This window comes from Armigeres subalbatus, chromosome 3 (genome assembly GCF_024139115.2).
Source record: "Armigeres subalbatus isolate Guangzhou_Male chromosome 3, GZ_Asu_2, whole genome shotgun sequence".
Taxonomy (NCBI): domain Eukaryota; kingdom Metazoa; phylum Arthropoda; class Insecta; order Diptera; family Culicidae; genus Armigeres; species Armigeres subalbatus.
In genome coordinates this window covers 23471134-23491584 of record NC_085141.1, presented here as the reverse complement: position 1 = coordinate 23491584, position 20451 = coordinate 23471134, and the positions used below count along the sequence as shown (strand labels likewise).

The 20451-nt window shown below is 38.9% G+C and overlaps 2 protein-coding genes across 2 annotated transcripts; one reads left to right on the top strand and one right to left on the bottom strand.

Annotated features, from left to right (window-relative positions):
* The first annotated feature begins 2220 nt into the window (after nucleotides 1–2220).
* On the top strand, nucleotides 2221–15500 carry LOC134219410 (uncharacterized). The gene is made up of 3 exons (XM_062698134.1): nucleotides 2221–2575; nucleotides 2632–3036; nucleotides 14501–15500. The coding sequence occupies exons 1-3, from the start codon at nucleotides 2450–2452 to the stop codon at nucleotides 15422–15424; spliced, it is 1455 nt and encodes a 484-aa protein (XP_062554118.1). The 5' UTR covers nucleotides 2221–2449; the 3' UTR covers nucleotides 15425–15500.
* On the bottom strand, nucleotides 11654–13795 carry LOC134227587 (uncharacterized). Its single transcript, XM_062709174.1, has 3 exons — nucleotides 13412–13795; nucleotides 12063–12966; nucleotides 11654–11953 (listed from the first exon to the last, which is right to left on the bottom strand). The coding sequence occupies exons 1-3, from the start codon at nucleotides 13468–13470 to the stop codon at nucleotides 11654–11656; spliced, it is 1263 nt and encodes a 420-aa protein (XP_062565158.1). The 5' UTR covers nucleotides 13471–13795.
* Nucleotides 15501–20451: the final 4951 nt, after the last annotated feature.

The window sequence follows — 20451 nt, the reverse complement described above, 5'->3', positions numbered from 1 at the left end:
ATTATATAACCTGTAAAGTGTCGTTTGTATGACAAGCGTAAACACAAACAAATTTCAGCCAAATTGTAACCTATATCATGAAAATCGTGTGAGACCAAAACAAAAAGAAATATTTTGGTTGCTGTTGATAATAAAATTTAAATAAATAGCTTAGAGGAAAAAAATGAAGAACCTTCACCCAAAATCGACAAACCGTTCACAAACTAAAGCTCTTTTATTGTTTATAGTTATATGTGTTCTATATTAAATCATTAATGCGAGAAAAAATTGTGGTGAAACATAACATTTTAGCTCCAAAAATGCATGCGCCATGCATTTGAGTTAAATAATGCATAAAATTTCCAGATTTTGCTGTCCGCTTCAGTTTTTTTATATTATGAATCAAAATGGCGTTTATTGGTAGGATCGAATAACTTTAACAGTGACGAAAAAAAACTTCTAGACCAAAAATATAAAACGGATTTTGTACGGTCATGTAAAAATATCAATACGCTGAAATCGGTTATTACGTAAGGAATACGTTCTGCGTAAATCCTGAAACCGCTATTTTGCCCGAAGTTCTGTTTATGATTCACCTTCTTCAAACAGAGCACATGTGATAGCAAAAAGTAACTCGTAACGTTGGATACAGTGGATAGATGAAATAGATACGTGTATTGCGCAACAAGATTTACATGAGCACATTGTCAGTATTAAGTTAGTCCTGGCCTAAACAACCTATATTGTAGTTTTAAAATTTTCATTCCTGTTAGTAACGTTGAAGACATGTACTCATTATGTGAATTAACAATAAAGGTAAAACCACAATTAACTGCCGAATTGCACTGTCGCATCGCGCGATCGCGTCTACTTCTTGGTCTAATGTGACTCATTCCTATATTATGATGAAAAAAGCGTTGCCGGGGAATAGCAATATTTTATTATCTTTGTCCTAGATTGACAAAAAGAATCCTTTCTTACCTGATTTCTGATAGCTTTCTACACAGAGATTAAAAATATACAATAGAAGCTAATGTTTCTGGTATTACAATCACGCAAAGGGAAATTGAGAACACTGATTTTAAGCTATGCATTGTATCACTCAAATTATGCTCATATATATATTTATTTATATTGGTTAATATGTGCCTAAGTGAAAATGAAATTGAATATAAATATCCAAAATAAAACTTTATTTGCAATAGTTGGGTTCACTATGTTTTAAAAATATTAAACTTTTACTAGTTGGATGAACTACGATTTAGTTAGGCGCCCGTTTGTCTTGCTGTATCCCAATGAAAACGAATGAGTACGTTAAATTATGACGTCAGTATGTGGAATAATTTTGCGTTTAAGTGACCCAAAATGTCCCAAATACAAAATCAATTTAACCAAGCGAAGGCATTGGTATAAAGCTTTCTTCGTTCATAAGCTCAAATAAATTAAATAAATAACCCCAATAAATCTACCTAGCGATGATAATGCCTCATGGAAAGGCATATAGGAAAGTCTAAATTAACACTGATAGGTAGACAGCTCATAATTTTCGCATTTGTTTAAAAGCATTGTAAAATATCACATCGATCGGAACTTGTTGAGAACAAATCCGAATAATATAGATGCCAAAACAATGCATTTTCCTTTTCAGGATTTGAAATTATTATTTTGGTCATGAGACCGACCTGTCATATTTTCAATAGGAAACCGTATATATTCCCATATCTTCATTCCCTTTGCACAACTCTCCGTAGAACATACCTTTTCACCAACAAGTCCAACAAACAAATTATCAGGACATAATTAATGTGATTTCATCAGATAAGGGAATTAATTTTGCAGAGAAGCGTTTATATTTTATAAAATGAACAAATCAATGTTTTCAAAATCATAAACGCCCAATCCGCAATTGTTTTCAAATTGTCAAAAAACATATTTATTCGTGGCTTTTACGTTCATTACGTATGTATCTTGAATTTGTCACTATTTTTGACCAGCACTGTAAAATAATTTGAATGTATATGCTAAATTCAAGATGGCATTACGATCATCAAAATAAGTCTTACAACATGCTAAGAAAACGTTTAGAAAACATGCTATAAACAATTATAAGACATATTTGATAAATGTTTTGAAAATTCTTTAGAAAACATAAAAATGACAATTTTAGGACAAGTTTATTAAGCTAACGTAACAAGAAGCCAGTGAAGTTTTTCAGTGACAAGGTGACAGTGACATGGCGTTCATAGTAGTGCAAACTCGGAAAACTAAAAAAAGTAAACCGATTTTAACCATCGTTCCGTCCAACTGGGTTCAAAACGATCAAGTTTGGTGGCCACCGAATAATTTCATCTCCCTTTCGACGGATGAAACAACCATTCCGGATTATAAAACTTGGACAAAGCAAGCTTGCAAAGCAGTGGGGCGTACAAAAACTTTCAGAGATGCCGAAAACGAAGTCAATCGTCTGCAAATGGTAACTGACTCAGAGGATGCCGTCAACATGACCCAAGGAACGCGAGGGCGTCCTGCTAAAAAAAAGGACAAATTCGAATCAAAATCATACAATCTACAACCGCCTAAGAAGCAAAAAGTCGCCGTAAGAAACTTATTTATTGTAAAATTATTGAAAGGTAATGATTAATACATTTTTAGGTCACAAGTCCTACAAGCGAAAAAAAATCTGTATCAGCGCCATCCAATGAATCGAATACGCCGGTTCGCAACGATAGATTATTGGAATATGAAGTTATTCCAGGATATTCGGCATCAGGTACGTTGGAAAGTTACCAGTTGTCCCAACAAAGTACCCTAACTCAGGAGACTCCGATCCTATTATCTGGCACGGCTTCAAATGCTAACACTTCACTATCAAGTGGGGCTGAAGTTATGTCGACACCAATATCGAACCAACTTCCGTTGAAAACTATCACCGTATCCCAAGGAAATCCTAATGAATCGTCGTCATTCAACGCCGCCTGTCATGCTAATCAAATTGCCGGTAGCTCAAGGACAATGACACCTATTGCTGCGAAGACATCCCAGTCTAGTGTGAACAAGGTACTTATTTTACTTGTTTTGTGTACTATTTGTTTTGCTTTCCTTGTAAGGGAAGATCCATTAATTACGTAACGCAACAATTGGCTATTTTCAACCCCCCTACCCCCCTATGTCACACTTTTTGTGTGAAACATCTGAAAATTGTGTGGATCGTCACACTTCAAGCAAGCCCCACTTCCCCCCTCTAAGTGTTACGTAATTTAAGGATATTCCCTAAAGCAACATTATACTTATCGGCTGAAAAGCATTTCTGATAGAATAGTCTTCGTAGAATCAAAATTTGAATATCCCCCAATGTGACTGATGGACAGTAGGATTATGGTTCACGTCTAATGGATCAGGTAATACTAGTAAAAACTCACCTTAAATTGCATATTTTTTTTATGCTGGCGACATCGAGGTGCACAAGATCTACATATTCCTTTTGGATCAGGATAAAGGCCTTCTAATCCTTGCAGCGATAGCCAGTGCTTGTACCTGAGATTTAGCAGCATCCACTACTTATCAAAATGATAATAATGATCAAAACCTGTGCCTGTGCCTTTTAAAGCTTTCATCGATGGTTTTAGATATCAACGCTTCCTGGCCATTGGTATTGAACTTTGTCTAACTTAAATTCGGAATTGTTTTACAAACGATTCCAAGTTATTTAAGCACTATTACTATTTATAAAATACGAAACGCGATGCAAAACTGTAAGTTTGTTTTGATTGGAGTCTTTACACTGGTCTGTTGACGTTCGATGATTTTGGTTGATTTGACGGAATGTCAACCGGTTCGTCACTTAACTATAGTCTGGCGGAACGAATAAGGAAATTCAATAATGTTATGCTACGTTTAGACAAGACAAGTGAATTGTGCAAATCGCTTGACTTGAACAGGAATTGAATGTCTAAACACTATCTTATACTTGAACGAACAGAAAGTTGAACATGTTCAACTGTTAATTAAATTCAACTGAGTTATAAGAACTTAGTCGATTATGACGTCCACAATGCTCCCCATAAAACATCCTACCGACTTTTCCCCCGACTTAGTCGGTTTTCGTCGGTCGGATCGGCCTACTTTGCAGCCGATTAATCGGTTGTTTGTTGCACAGACGCTTATGGGAGTTTTACAGGGGCGTTTAGCGATTAATCGATACATTAAATCGGTCAAAAAAATCAACTGATTTGAAGAAACTTAGTTGGCAGATTAATCGGCTAAAGTATTCTAGCGCAAAAAAAGCAATTAAACCGACGAAATCGACCGATGAAAACCCAAAGAATCGAATGATTAATGAACTGATTCAAATGAATAATAAAATATAGCCGACAAAATCGGTTGATTAATCAACTGATTTAATTCAATAATGAAATATAGCCGACGAAATCGGCTGATGAAAACTAAGTTAATTGCTCGATTAGTAACTATATTATAATGAACATTAGACGATTCCCGAATAAATCGGTTGTTTTTGTTCTACTAAAATAAGCTATAAATCGGATGTTTCAAACAGAGAACAAACATAACCCGACGAAATAGAGTGATTTATTTTTATTTAGTTGGACGATTTTAGTTGACATCGCCGATGGTACTGCAGAGACTGCTTCACATCCCGGTAAGACATTAAATATGTGGTCATGCCTTCTTACACAGTTAGGACGAAAAGCCGTAGGCCCCGGCCAATGCGTTGACGTGTACGATATTAATAGGGTTCGGGCATGAAAGTCGTCTTCCTGGCGCCAATGTTTGTCACTCGTATGGAAATAGGCTGATGGAAAATTAATGCAAATAAAAAGAGAGATGATTTATCAATACTTTAAAAATAAATACGCATGACAAGTCACATTAATATTTTTGAAGAAAAACATTAAACTTTACCTTAATAGAATGTAGACTGAAAATTGATCACTTCTAGACCATTCTCAATAGATACAGTCCTAGCTTCGCAAAGTGTTCCGTAATGTGGCAGATACTTTTTACGTGTTTGTTGAATTAAAATTGTATTTTGGCCATAGCTTCAGAGTCCATATAGATCCGACTAATTTATCATAGTGGGATAGGATTCCTTGTCGATTGAAACCTGTTGCGAGCAAATCAAGGGCAAATCAGTTTAAGATAAAGTAGCCAAAAATAGACTAGATTTTTAAAGCGTTTTTGTACAAGAAGCTGTAATGAAGAATCAATTTTACATGAAAATAATATAAAATATTATCAATTCAGTAGAAAACCGAATTAGCTGCCAGCGAAGTTGGATTGTTCTCACAATCCGTAAGTTAAATCTAATTTCGGAAGTGTTGCGCTGTATAGCACATTACCAAATGAAAACAGCGCACCACTTCCGAAGTTAGGATTAGTGTACGGATTTTGAGAAAAATCCAATTTCGCTAATCGCCCATTTCGGGTTTCTACTGGATTGATAATAATATATTCCGGCCATAACCTCTGAGCCCATTGTCCGTTCCGGTCAATTTTCAATAGGAAACAGAATTTCCCGTCGAAAATTGTTGCGAGATAATGATAATTGCCCAACATTTTTTGCGATACTTTTTGCGCACACACGCACACACATACTTACCATCATACTGCACTACATTTTGCAATTTACGTGATAGATATTCAACTAATTTTAATAATTATATTGTGTTCAATAATCACAACATCCTCAAAAGTAAACAATACGTTAAGCAAATGTAATCTATCAACCATTATTCCGATTTAATTTGGTGTATAAACACTACTTAATCCATCGATTGATATGTGGATCTAAATTATGTCTGAGAGTCACCCGACAAAATAGGTTATCCATACAAATGATTTGGTCGACACCAGATTTAGTTGGTATTCATGATGGTTGATTTTCACGACACCCGATTTCGTCGATGATAAAATCTGTTGGTTTCGTCGAGACCTTGGTCACTACCCGATTTCGTCGGCGATAAAAACAGATGTTTCCCTTGACACCCGATTAAGTCGGTGATAAAATCAGTTGGTTCCATCGGCACCCGACTTCGTCGGTGTATCAAGAAATTTCCCATCTGTCAAATGTTTTATGGGGCTTGATTGGATTCTAGAAATAATGCTACGTTTGACAGAGCGAGTAAATTGAACAACTCATTTGAATTAAATTGACTTGCCAAAGGTTAAATATGATCATCTTTCTTTTCGTTCAAGTTAGTTGAATGATGATGATTATAGACGTTCAATTCAAGTGATTTGCTCAATTCACTTGAACCGTCTAAACGTAGCATAACAGCTCGATGTAATCTATATGGAAGTTCCACCACAGACAAACAGACGTAAAGCCGGTAGTACACTGTTTGTTGTAATGACAAATATTTGTCAAGTCAGCCAAAAGATATTTTAGTTACCAGATAAAGATTGTTGCTTCGGTTCCCTTTGTTCTGCTGTCCAAATCATGTGTGGTACCTAACTGTAAAATCGTATGTTGACATTTAGATATTGACATTTAGATCCCCTATCCTCGCCAGCAAAAGATGTTGCGGACAGCGACGACAGCGACAATGTTTATCTTGTAACTAAAACATCTTTTAGGGTCTGTCTCATTTAAAGAATTAAACTGTAATTAAACTTAAAAGTGACATTTCATTAATTATCGAATAACCCTGCTCGCAGAGCAAGATTACTTTTGACAGATATCGAATCATTTTGCATCGATGTCTTATTGGAATTGCTGGGTAGCACCTGGGAGGGAGAAACAGATTCGAAAAATATGTGTGTCAAGTAAGAAAATGGTTGAAGGCAATATAACAACAATAAAACGCAAAACACAATTTAGTTGTATACAAGTACCAAAGGTGTGTCCTTAGTTTTACGCCTCGGGAAAAATTTTCCGCCGGATTTTGGTCCCAGTGCATTTTAAATGGAGCCGGGATTTTGATTTTCCGTGCCCAAATTCCGAAAACATCGCATAATAATTATGCAAAAATGCATGGGGAAAAAACCGCGGACCAAATTCCCGAGGTGTAAGGTAGCCTTAACACAGCAAGCAAGTTTGTTTATATCTGTTATCCGTATTTTAAATGAAGTGCAAAAGAAAGATTTCTAATCGTAAGGTGAAGAAATTGCCTCGAAGTGCCATCTACAATAAGTCCGTATGCTAATTTGATGGTTGCTAGTAAGTTGTGTAGCTGGTTTCTGTGGTAATTTTTTTCTTTCGGCTGGTCGGCCATTTTGTATCACTCGCGAACTTTGATAATTAATGCGTCTGTACGCCGCAAGATTCGTCGATTGAATGCCGATGCTCTCACGATTTTCTCTTCGCAAACCCTCAATCCACACGCGCGCTCAACGTGCGAACGGAAATATTCACTCATACAAATAAACGTTTGAACGCGCTAAACAAATACTTTGTATAGGCTCGAGTACCAGCTAGTCAACCTCCGACTATAATACCCATACATAAATGTTTTTCTTCTCTCCGAGAATATTTTCTACTCTCAGGCTCTCATTTTTTTTATTCGGGTTCATATCTCACGCATTGTCGGATGAAGTTCACTTTCCACTCGGTCCAGTAACTCACCACATAACTAGCCAGTGAGCATACCTTGTTTGTCATTTTTACCTACTTTAGTGCATTACACTAACACACTCGTTCGTTTTCAATGATGATTTGCTTCAAGTGACAGCTCTTCAATGTTTATGTTTATAAACCGTTATTCACTTGAAATATTAGGTTCTGCAGCATGACGTCACGAATGAATTCGGTCCTCGTCGAATGAACTTTTTTGACAGTTCAGTAGTACTTTCCACTGACTCCGACAAGGTTCGAGTTCGTGATTGGCAGGCTGCCCCCGAGTCCAACGCGAAGTACTACTAATCAGTCATCAGCTTGAGGTTAGATACAGACGCTGCAGAACCTAATTCGGGCAACTTCGAACTGCATTCTGATTGCAATCGAAGTTACCCGTTATTTTCAACTATTCTTGCGGTCTTCACAGTTAAAGCAAACTCAAGTAAGTATGGAATGAAATATAATTTATTTATTTATCGTTTATTTGTTGTAGGCCAACTTATTCTACCACATTCGCTCTCACCTCCACTCTAATCGTAGACGACGTAAACAAATTTGGAATCGAATCGCGCTGGTTTTTTATTTTGAATGGTCTCGCAGAAGCCTCTCAGGAACAGCATTTGAAGCAGATGATGGAATGCCGCTCGTCGAATCTAACTCAACCTTCATATCGACCTGTCCAGTGTTGAGTACTTCTGGAGCCGATGTGCGGCTTAACTGCTCAAAATGTGGATCGCATGGTGCTCACTTCCCATCAGGTACAGTTCGGGTGTACTGCACACCACTGCGCCTGAGGACTCCAATTTTGCTCCTTCCCTGGCCAGTACTTTGTAGTGTTCTCTAGAGAATGTCGGATCCGTTTTGATTTGCGTTGTTGTGCTAGGAGAACCGTATCGCCTACTTGTATAGCAGCTTCCTTTGCACCGTGAGCATAATCCATATATTTTTACTGTTGAGCTTAGCCTCAGAATCTTTTTCCTTTATATCCTCTTTATCAAGTGTTGTTGGTTTCACATACTGACGAAAGTTCCCTGAACTTCCAACCCACCATGAGCTCGAAAGGGGTTACTCCTAGCCGAGAATGTGGGATCAATGTATTGTGGTTATGCACATATTTCTGCAATGAATTTCTCCAGTTCGTTCCGTCCAGTTTTGAGGCAGCTACTGCTTTAATTATTCCCTGGTTTTGTCGCTCTATGGCGCCATTTGACTGCGGCCATAATGGTAATGATTTCCGGATACGCACACCCTTGTTCTCCCAATATTGAATGAAGGTGTTGCTTTGGAATGGGGGCCCGTTATCACTTTGGAGAATGAGAGGGCACCCCCACATTTTGAATATTTCACACAAAGCATTGTTTGTGCTTTCAGCGTCTTTATTCTTCATTTCGATTACAGACAGGAATCGTGAGTGGGTGTCCACCAAGACCAGAAATTCTCCTGTGCCGCACCCCGGAATAGACAGGAAGTCAACTTGTAATATTTGCCACGGTCCGTCTGGAATTTCCCTTGGTGAAAGCGGAAGTGGAGGATTCTTCCTGGCTAGCATGGTACAGGTTTCGCAGTTTTTGACGTATTTAACAGTATCATTCGACATGCCAGGCCACCAGAAGAATTCTCGCATGATCCGCTTCATCGATGATTCTCCGATATGGCCATCGTGTGCAGCTTTCAGTGCTTTCGTACGTAGTGCTGGCGGCAATATTGCGCGGTCCCCCCTGAACAACAAGAACCCTAGTGCATGGATGTTCTTCTTCTGAGGTTCATATTTTCGTAGTTCTTTTGGCCAAATATCCGATATCAAAGCTTCCTGTAGCATTTGCAGTTCTTCGTCCTCTTCTGAAGATTTTTCGATCTCGTCCCAGGTAATATTCATCGATCCTGCATCTAATGAGTATAGGAAATGACCGTCATCGTCCTCCTCAAATGGTTCCGCTTTTTGCGACTTATGTATTAAGCGGGACAGAGTATCCGCTAGGTTGTCTTTTCCGTTCACTCCTTTTATGACGAAATCGTATGGTTGAAGTCGTAGCGCCCATGATTCTGCACGTGATACAGCCCTTTTTCCGATTCTATGGGTTGTGCTAAAAATGAACTCGTTTGCCTCAGCGTCTGTTAGAATAGTGAACGATCTGCCCAGTAGATACATTGTGAAACGCTCAACACCCCATACTACGGCTAAGGCTTCTCTCTGGGTCTGAGGATACCTTTGCTCCGTAGGCGTGAGCGATTTCGAGGCACATGATATGATGCGAGGTACATTGTCTGAATTGTACTGCACCAGTACAGCTCCTAGACCTATTGGGCTGGCATCCACGTATAACTCGGTTGTATCGGTTGTGCTATAATATCCAAGCACTTGTATTTTCTTCAAAGCATGGTCTTGCAGGTATACAAACTCTTTATCTTCCTCCTCAGTCCAGTAAAACCTGTCTGCGTTTGCAAGAGCACGAAGGTGTTCGGTCAAATCTGCTCGTCGCCGAATAAATCTGTCCGCAAAAGTCACCAACCCAAGAAAACTCTTGACCTCTGCACATGATGTTGGCGTTCTGAAGCTCTTGATTGCGGTTATCTTCTCGTCCGTTACGCTCCATCCTTGTGGCTTGAGAGTGAATCCAACAAATTTAACCACTTGGCTGCCGAAAACACACTTCTCAGTATTTAGTTTTACATTATGTTGCTTGAGGCGATTGAGCACTGCTGATAGGTTTGCATCATGCTCTTCTTTTGTGGAACCAAATACCAGGACATCGTCCAAATAGTTTTTCACACCTTCGCAGCCTTCCAAGATTACTCTCTGCATCACCTCTTGAAATAAGTCTGGCGCGTTACACAAACCAAATGGAAGGCGGACACATCTAAACACTCCAAATTCTGTATAAAAATTTGTTAGATGTCTAGAATCTTTATCTAACTCTATGTGAAAAAAAGCGTTAGATAAGTCAAGGGTCGAGAACCACGTTGCACCATTTAGTCTCGCCAGCATAGACTCAAGGGTCGGCATAGGAAAAGGAGTCCGATTGATGTATTGGTTTGGCCCTCGAAGATCAATGACTAAACGAATGTCGAACTTGCCTTTGGGAATGGCCAACATCGAAGAGCAGAACGACATATCCATTCCGTTGCGCACAGGTTCAATTATGTCAGTTTTAACCAGATCGTTTAGTCTTCTTTGTACCAAAGGCTTGATAGCTACTGGTATGTTCGAAAATATGTTACGGCACGGTGGCCGGGATGTATCATAGCTGATTTTTACCGGAGGAATGTTGAACTTGGGAAATGGTTCATTGACCTCGATGGATGATACGAAAAAATCCTCCACTTGATTATCCAGGTCTCGGATTTGAACAGGTACGTCGATGCCTACCATTAACACACTATATCTTATGGCAGTGGATCGACTTAGTAATGAGCGATTTGCTTCTCTTATGACATAAAATTTTTCAAGGTACATCGGTCGGTCTTCGGAGATAGTCAAGAAGGCTTCGAATGTAGCCACCACCTTTATCTCTCCCTTCGAAGCATATGCTTTTAAAGATATATCGGACCCTTCGCGGATGTTATACAAGTTTTTACTGTACCTGTCGTCGTTTTTCAACTTTAGAAACAGTCTTTCGATAAGTGTGTTCACTTGTGCACCGGAGTCGACAAGAAATACGCATTGCATTCCCGCAACCGATGCAGTTATAGAACCTTCTTCCGTATCAACACCAATGGTGGCTATGACATATCGTTCGTTCGAGATTTGCTTTTCGGGTGTAGTCACCTAATAAAATGTAAAACCAAATCAGAACAAAATCCAAACTTTATTGATATCAACTTTATTATTCTTTAAAATTATACTTCCAAATAAATGACAAGTTTAGGTACCAATATTATTGATAAAATTATTCTCGATTAAGTTTATATTCCAATTTTAGTAATTAAAACAAACAAAAAAACAATCCCATCTTAATGAAGGAAAATAAGGAAACGAGAAAATCGGTTATACCCCTTTTGTCGCTAACTATACGAATGGTTTTGTTAAACAACTAGAACTATATTTTTAACCGTCAACCTTAACGTTGTCAATTTGGAAAGAAATTGGTTTCAGTTAGTCACTCACTTGTTCATCCGCTTTCGTATCACCTGTCTTCTCTTCGACCGATTCCATTTTGGACTGCTTTGCTTCGATTTCTGACAATTCTTTAGTTGCAACTCGCTTTTGATTCTTCGGTGATTCACACGCTCTCTGAATGTGTCCCAACTGGCCACATTTTCTGCAAACAAGGCTTGCTGCTCCGCACTCCGATGGTAAGTGAAAATAGCTGAGGCATCTCCAACACCTATCAGATCGAGAAGGGACGTTCCGGTTCTCCGAGTTTCCTCTGAACGGCTCGTAAGCTTTATTCGGCCGCCATCCTACTTGTCCGGGACGTTGAATGTTTCGAGAGTATGGGAGATATCTTCCACCACCACGAGGTGTAAAATTTCGTCGTGGCACCCATTGCTTTGGAAAATCCATTCTCACCGGAGCCAGCATTGCCTCTTTTGTTATTGTTTGGCGTCGTCCATATTTTGCTTCGAAGAATTCTTCATTCATGCGGATCGCTTGAATTTCCCGGACCTTGTCCACTAAATCCGTAAAGGTTCCGTTTCGACTAACCATCTTGAGTGCCGTAACTCTTACTTCTTTGCACTTGGCGTGCTCTGCGACAGTTTTGACGATTTCCTCAAACTCTTTGGTTTTGTCGTAATCACACAGCTGTGCCGTATCACCCACTCTGGTGATGAAGGCTAAATCTGATTCTTCTGGTCTTTGTTCCATCAGAGAGAGCTTACGCCTTTGGAACATTACATCAGACCCAGACCCAAAATAAAGTTTGAGTCTGTGAAGCGCATTAGAGAAAGGACATGTCGTTGCATCAGGAGCTTCATCGTCGGATTTGGTATTCTTGAAGATAGAAAGTAAGCGGGAACCAGCCTTCACTTTGAATACAATGAATTTTGTCATCTCATCCTCGATTCCGGCTAGAGTCAAACTATCGGTAAGAAGGTCCTTCCACATTTCATATGTACGCCGGTGTATTTCGTCGTCTCCTTCTGCCGGCTTGCACTCCGGAATGGTAATAGATGATACCGAGAGTTGATTAACAGAACATAAGAAGCGAGATTCTTCTGCAGTTCCAATTGTTCTCCCATGGCGAGTACTCGATGCGCACGGTACAACTGCAAAATCCACGCTATCTTGTTCAACAACGTCTTTATCGGGTGTGGAGCTGATACCTCTTCCAGACTTCATCGCTTCCATTTCCGCTTGCATTTTCTTGAGCTGCTCCGCCATCTCTGCTTTTTCTGCTTCTAACTTGCAAGTTAACTTCTCCAGTTTGGTCATCTTGCGATCTTTCTTAGACATCTTAGAGCCAGATCCACTCCTGTAACAAAGTATCAGATATTTGCTTACTATTATTTTTTAAATTTTGTATTATCTTGAGCGGATTTTCATTCCGACAGTTTTTTTTTCTACAGTTCAACAGACTTCTTACATTGTTATTTTATCACTTTATTTTTTATACATTTTTTTTTGTTGTGCCGTAGAAGGTTAAAGGCTTTTGTTCTCAAGTGACCTGTCGCACTTGTGAACCAGCTTGACCTGTCGCAAGCCGTATAAATACTTTTTCAATGCTTGATCTGTCGTAAGCTATTATGCGCTTTCTTACGTGACCTGTCGCACGTCAAGAAAATGGCGGATAAGCCAGCTTGACCTGTCGCAAGCTTTCAGCGCTAATAATTTTCATGAAACCTGTCGCTCATGAAAATACTTTTCTCTTGATTTGTTCATTTTTCTTTTGCATACTCTCATTTTCTTTTTATACCTACTTTGTGGGAGCTTTCGCTGCGTCATTGTGGTAATTTTTTTCTTTCGGCTGGTCGGCCATTTTGTATCACTCGCGAACTTTGATAATTAATGCGTCTGTACGCCGCAAGATTCGTCGATTGAATGCCGATGCTCTCACGATTTTCTCTTCGCAAACCCTCAATCCACACGCGCGCTCAACGTGCGAACGGAAATATTCACTCATACAAATAAACGTTTGAACGCGCTAAACAAATACTTTGTATAGGCTCGAGTACCAGCTAGTCAACCTCCGACTATAATACCCATACATAAATGTTTTTCTTCTCTCCGAGAATATTTTCTACTCTCAGGCTCTCATTTTTTTTATTCGGGTTCATATCTCACGCATTGTCGGATGAAGTTCACTTTCCACTCGGTCCAGTAACTCACCACATAACTAGCCAGTGAGCATACCTTGTTTGTCATTTTTACCTACTTTAGTGCATTACACTAACACACTCGTTCGTTTTCAATGATGATTTGCTTCAAGTGACAGCTCTTCAATGTTTATGTTTATAAACCGTTATTCACTTGAAATATTCGGGCAACTTCGAACTGCATTCTGATTGCAATCGAAGTTACCCGTTATTTTCAACTATTCTTGCGGTCTTCACAGTTAAAGCAAACTCAAGTAAGTATGGAATGAAATATAATTTATTTATTTATCGTTTATTCGTTGTAGGCCAACTTATTCTACCACAGTGTCCACAGATGAATTCCGATTTGTTCCAGTTGTAACATAACATTAGAATGCAGTAAGGCCTAATAATAGTAATACACAGAGTGCATCCGGCAATCAGGCACGACAATTGACGCATAAGTACTTCCACAGAGACGACCAATTCAATAATCAATATCGATGCATCATTGTTTTTGTCTTTCTGTTTCATCTCCCGACCTATATATACGTGTATACATTGCATTAAGAGCTTTACTTTCCATACAGTGGTTCTCAACCTATGCTATAGTTCCATACATGAAATACTTAGCAATAAACTTTCATTATTGTTATTCAAATAATAAATAATTATCTCATCCATTAATGCACGATTTTCCATTTATTATAACAGATCGATGATACAATGCAGTCGTCGAAGATCATCCAAGGCAGTGACGGACGGAAATATGTAGAAATGGGATATGATTGCTACGCCGAGCTACCAGGGGAGACGCAGTCGACAGAGAATGACGAAGTAAAGATCGATCTGGGTGAGAATGAGATACCAGGAAATCTAACGGATGAACTAATAGAAGAACAGAACGATGTTTCCTTTCGTGCGCTGTGCGAGCTTCAGAATGATATTGCTGCTATGAAGACAAGATTGGATGCAATCGAAGCCAAAATGGATCAAATACTTCTCTTCATGGCCAATATAAATAAGTTTATGTCAATGAAACATTCGGGAAGTTCAACATCGGAGAAAAAGCGAGAATATGAAGACTTCACTGAATTCGAGAAGCTTTTCCCTATCAAGGAAGAAAGTCAGATGGCTGCTTTTGAAATTCAATTGAAGTGTGAGGTTTTCGCGGACAAACTATACCGTTTCTTCCAAACTGAATATTGCCTGAACGGAAAACGAGAAGGTAATCCCTTCTTTAAGATCGTTGTGAGAAGAATTCTAGCGCCAACAGTGCTACAACCATTTTCATGGAAAGGGCAATCGAGGAAGATACCTGGTCCCGACAATGCGGTGGAAAACCGTAGCTTTAAGGACACATTTCCGAAGTTTGTAAACTTAATGCAACGCATAGTATGTGCCGCCGACATTGAGTTCACTGCAGAAGCGAACGGCGAATGTTTCAGCAAATTGCTTCGGCAAAAGAACATTGAGCTACAACGTTTTTTGGATGGGAAGCCGCAAAGACAATCCCATTGCACTCGCGCGAGAAAGGATAATCCTGGAAAAACCAAAAACTGCAATGGAGCTAATCTCGAACAACAAGATTTAATTTTTATTGACAACACACAACAACTAGAATCGTTGGACGAATAATTTTATCAGCAGACCTTGGTTTGTAGACATATTTGGTTGATAAGAACAATAAAAGAACTCGATTTTGTATTTTCAATATTTTTTATATTTATTCGAATGATATATGACACGACCGTAACAAATTACAATGTATGAATTAACGGAAGTAAGACACTGTTCGGTAAATTACTATCATTACAATCAATTTTGACCATTTTGCATGAAACTTTTTGTAAAGAGTATAGCTGCAGCGGTTTTAATTGTAAGTCAGTGGCAAATATGTACAGTAATGAGGATCGCACTGGTTTTAGAAAAAAATCATAAATTTTACATAGAGGAGTGCCACATAACTGAATGTTACCATTAATTTTGTTCTGTATTACATACTTAACGCAAACAATCTCAGTTTTTTCCGTCAGAATCCATGAGTCTGCAACAGATTCAGTATCCAAGCAAAAGTTCTCAAGGTCAATGAATGAATAGAGATTGGAATTAGTTAAATCAATGAAAGATAGGTCATCGTCAATGACACCAGTGCATTTTTTCTTGCAAGTGGGTGTTGTTTTTTTAATTTTTTTAAACTTTTTGCTGGAGACATTGGATTGAATCTCACAAATTCGATTCGCAACTTGTGATAAGGGCATATTGCCACTACGAATCAATCTTTTCAAGTAGTACAGTTTGGATTCGAATGGATACGCGTCAAATGAGTCTAACGGGCCAAATCTTTCGACGTCATCGACTAAATGTGACAAATTATGCATGTTACTGCAGAACATTTGAGCACCATACAATATTTGTGTTCCATGCAAAAAGTCTTTAATGAGATCCCTGGCAATCAAGTAGTTTTCCGTGGTCTGGTCATACCTGGAACATATCTGCACGGCACAAAAAAAGTTAAGGAAATGCTCCGTTATTTCTGATTTTTCAAAATACTTTGCTGTGATAATCGGACTAAGGTACAGAAGAAACGTTCTATATTCGGTTCCTTTCCATCGTGATAGCTGATCAAGGCTTCTCACAGGTCTTTTGATTTCTCGCGGCAGTTTACAACTTTGTAAGTACTTCGACACGGATTCAGTTTGACTGGCTGACCATTTTGCATCATGATTGTTTAATGACCCGCACTTCCAACCATTCAAAAATCTTTTCGTTATACCGAGATCAAGTAGATGTAAAGCGTCTCCAATAGGAAAATCGTTTATCATATCCAGTCCGACAATCGTCTCCAATATGGAGTCATGCTTGTGATGGCCTTCATAAATTCGTGATCTGAAGTCCTTATCATTTCTGAGCGGTGCGTTAATATCGGGGTATGTCATAGTTCTGAATGTGTGACAGTATTCCCCTTCAGTGACGCATTTCAAACATGAATTATATCCATTGTGACCGATTACTCCTGTAAATATTTTCAAATGTTAAAAGGGTATTGAGAAAGGCTTTCACTTTTTACCTCTGAGCATGGATCTTGCTGGAGTATCGCAGATGAAGCAACGTAGATTAACTTTCACTTCTGCATTCGCGAGTTCGATTCCGTGACGTAGAACAGCATTTAACTCGTCCACGAATGGCTCTAGAAATGCGTTAACGTCTTTGGGTTTTGCTGTAATTAGTAGTTATTTAAAAAAATATTCAATTTTTTTTTTACGTTTGTCATACTGCCTCCACAAAAAACTCCTACGATTAATGGCGACAGAACTTCTCTTAACTCGTGTATGTTAACCAAAATAGGCCAAAAAGACGTTGAAGAACTTTTAAACGCGGGCAAGCCATCTATGTTGACATTCAAAGATAGTTCGCCAGGGAGATTTTCTATTTCGGATAGATGGTCCACTAAAACTTTTTTCAGGCCATAATGCCAATACTTTCCGCCAAGTCTCTCATCAGAGGAAATATCAGTGTGCCTCGGAGTATTAACTAAAGCTCTAGCACACTTTGGAAGCACATTCTCTGGCATGTGACTCTTAAGGATGCATAAAAGAGCATTTAGCGCAGTATGCTTAATTTGAAAGTCGATGGCCCACTTTTTAATTTCGCTACAGAAAGCTTGGGGATCAGCCTGCATAGTTTCAAATTCTGGGTCACTATCATCAGTTTCTTGGTGAGTAGCTTTCCATTCGTCGTCAGCAATTGAGGTGTTTTTGTATTCATGCGAATCTGTTAGGTCAGTATTAACCACGCACGAGCTCACAATATCTGATTCTTCAACCACGAGAATATCACTACGCAAAGCTTTTGTGGGAATATTTTTAAGTAATTCAGTTTTTCGTTTTCGAAAGTGTCCATTCCTTTTTATTTTATGCCATAACTTTCTGTCCGCTTCAGATATTTGTATTTCGTGATTCATTTTGGAAAACTGAACTTAGCACCGTGACAGCTGACGAGAAAATGTTGTACATTTAACTTCATATGTTGAGAAATGTGATCGATTCAAATAAGTCTAAATTTACGATTTTGACATATAGTGAGAATCATGACAAAATTTATTTATGCTAAATGACGTGTTGAAGACATGGATTCCTAAAATTGATGAAGAAATATTGGTATGAATTGTGTTTTATGGAATATGAATAAAAATAATTTATTAACTTATACATGACTACTTATTGTTGAAAAACTTGTACATGACAACGTTTTGATATAGTTTGTTCTGTTGAAAAATGAAAATATGTCCTGTGACATAATAATGTCTTTTTGAACGTCAATATAGCCTACATGAGACTAATACTGATTATAATAATTTTCCATACTCGTTGGTTGCACAGCTTGGACATGAAGCGTAATCTAACTTATTATCGAACAAGATGAAAAACAAATGTATGACTTCTTAATTAAAACAATTCATAGAATGAAACATATCATGGAAATATGCGTCATATTGAAGTTCTGGAAAAACAAATTGGTTATTAAACTGTTTGTAAGCAGTTTTTTAAAAACAAATAATAAATTGTTTTAGAAAAACGCCTTGAAAACAGTTAAATGACCAAATTGTTCCTCTAGAACGTCATTGTGACGCTTATATGACAAACGTTGAAACTTTGCAATTTTCAATATGTTTTATTGTGTTACTTGGGGGGGCATTCTCGAGTCCCTTCGAAACCCGTAGAGGGTTACGGCAAGGTTATGGTCTTTCGTGTCTGCTATTCAACATCGCTTTGGAGGGAGTAATACGAAGGGCAGGGATTGACACGAGTGGTACGATTTTCACGAAGTCCGTCCAGTTATTTGGTTTCGCCGACGACATTGATATCATGGCACGTAACTTTGAGAGGATGGAGGAAGCCTACATCAGACTGAAAAGCGAAGCTAAACGGATTGGACTAGTCATCAACACGTCGAAGACGAAGTACATGATAGGAAGAGGCTCAAGAGAGGTCAATGTTAGCCACCCACCACGAGTTTCTATCAATGGTGACGAAATCGATGTGGTTGAAGAATTCGTGTACTTGGGCTCACTGGTGACCGCCGATAACGATACCAGCAGAGAAATTCGGAGACGCATAGTGGCTGGAAATCGTACGTACTTTGAACTCCGCAAGACGCTTCGATCGAATAGAGTTCGCCGCCGTACCAAACTGACTATCTACAAAACGCTTATAAGACCGGTAGTTCTCTACGGACACGAGACCTGGACGATGCTCGTGGAGGACCAACGCGCACTGGGAGTTTTCGAAAGGAAAGTGTTGCGTACCATCTATGGTGGGTTGCAGATGGCGGACGGTACGTGGAGGAGGCGAATGAACCACGAGTTGCATCAGCTGTTGGGAGAACCATCCATCGTTCACACCGCGAAAATCGGAAGACTGCGGTGGGCCGGGCACGTAGCCAGAATGTCGGACAGTAATCCGGTGAAAATGGTTCTCGACAACGATCCGACGGGAACAAGAAGGCGAGGTGCACAGCGGGCAAGGTGGATCGATCAGGTGGAGGACGACTTGCGGACCCTCCGCAGACTGCGTGGTTGGCGAAGTGCAGCCATGAACCGAGCTGAATGGAGAAGTCTTTTATGTGCAGCACAGGCCACTCCGGCCTTAGTCTGATGATAAATAAATAAATAAATAGTGGAAAAAATCTAGCTCAACAATGATCAGAAGCGCAATTTGGAAAAGCTTTACTAATTATTAAGCCCCGTTAATATTTATAAAAACTCCATAGAATAAAATGTATTCCTTACTTTCAAAACCAAAAATATCTTTATAAAACCATCCCACATAGAAATGCCGAGGAAATGTCCAACCTAAACATTTCCGGGAATACAACTCAGTCACCTGCAGCATGGTCTTGGCATGCTTATCTCGGTAGGTTAAAATAGTTTTATATTATCTTGGAAATGTTATAAAAAATCATTAGGTTTTCAGAAATCGTTATGTCTTGAATGTCTGAATCCTGTCGTTTTTTGAGCTCAAACAATCAATTTGAAATTTCTCAATTATCTGGAATAATTTCTACGAATTTCGCTAATTTTCATTTAAATCCAAAAAGTATAAAATTGAAACTAAACAAACACTGTAATATTAGTGGGTTCAACCCTTGCGAAGCAGTATGTTTGCTAGCCAAATGTTGAACTTAATAAATTTGGCTCCGTCATGCTTTTCCATATTTGAGCCTTTTAAATTAGGTTCAAAATAAAAGAACATGAAGAATATTCATTCCTTGCATTTAATTCATGAAAATAGTTAAAAAAAATTCAAAGTTTTTGGAACTTAGAAGGAAATAGTGCCAAGCACTAATATTCATGTGTTTTCATAAAACCACTATAAAACTACGAATTAGAAGACCTAAAAAGTTGCCCCCCCCCCTGCTCGAAATCCTGGCTACGCCCATGGTGAAACAAAACAAAATAATTCTTCTACCCGGGATGCGGGTGGTCGCCGAGCAACTCGATGATATCATCGAGTTCGCGAACGCAAGGCAGAACATCAGTAAGGAACTGAAACAGAACCTTCGGATGCTTCGCCAGGCTGTTCGAGTCGCAGGACAAGAACAGGATGCGTTTATCAGGCGGGTGGTGGGAAGAGAGAAGGCCGACAAAGGTGCTCAAACCGATG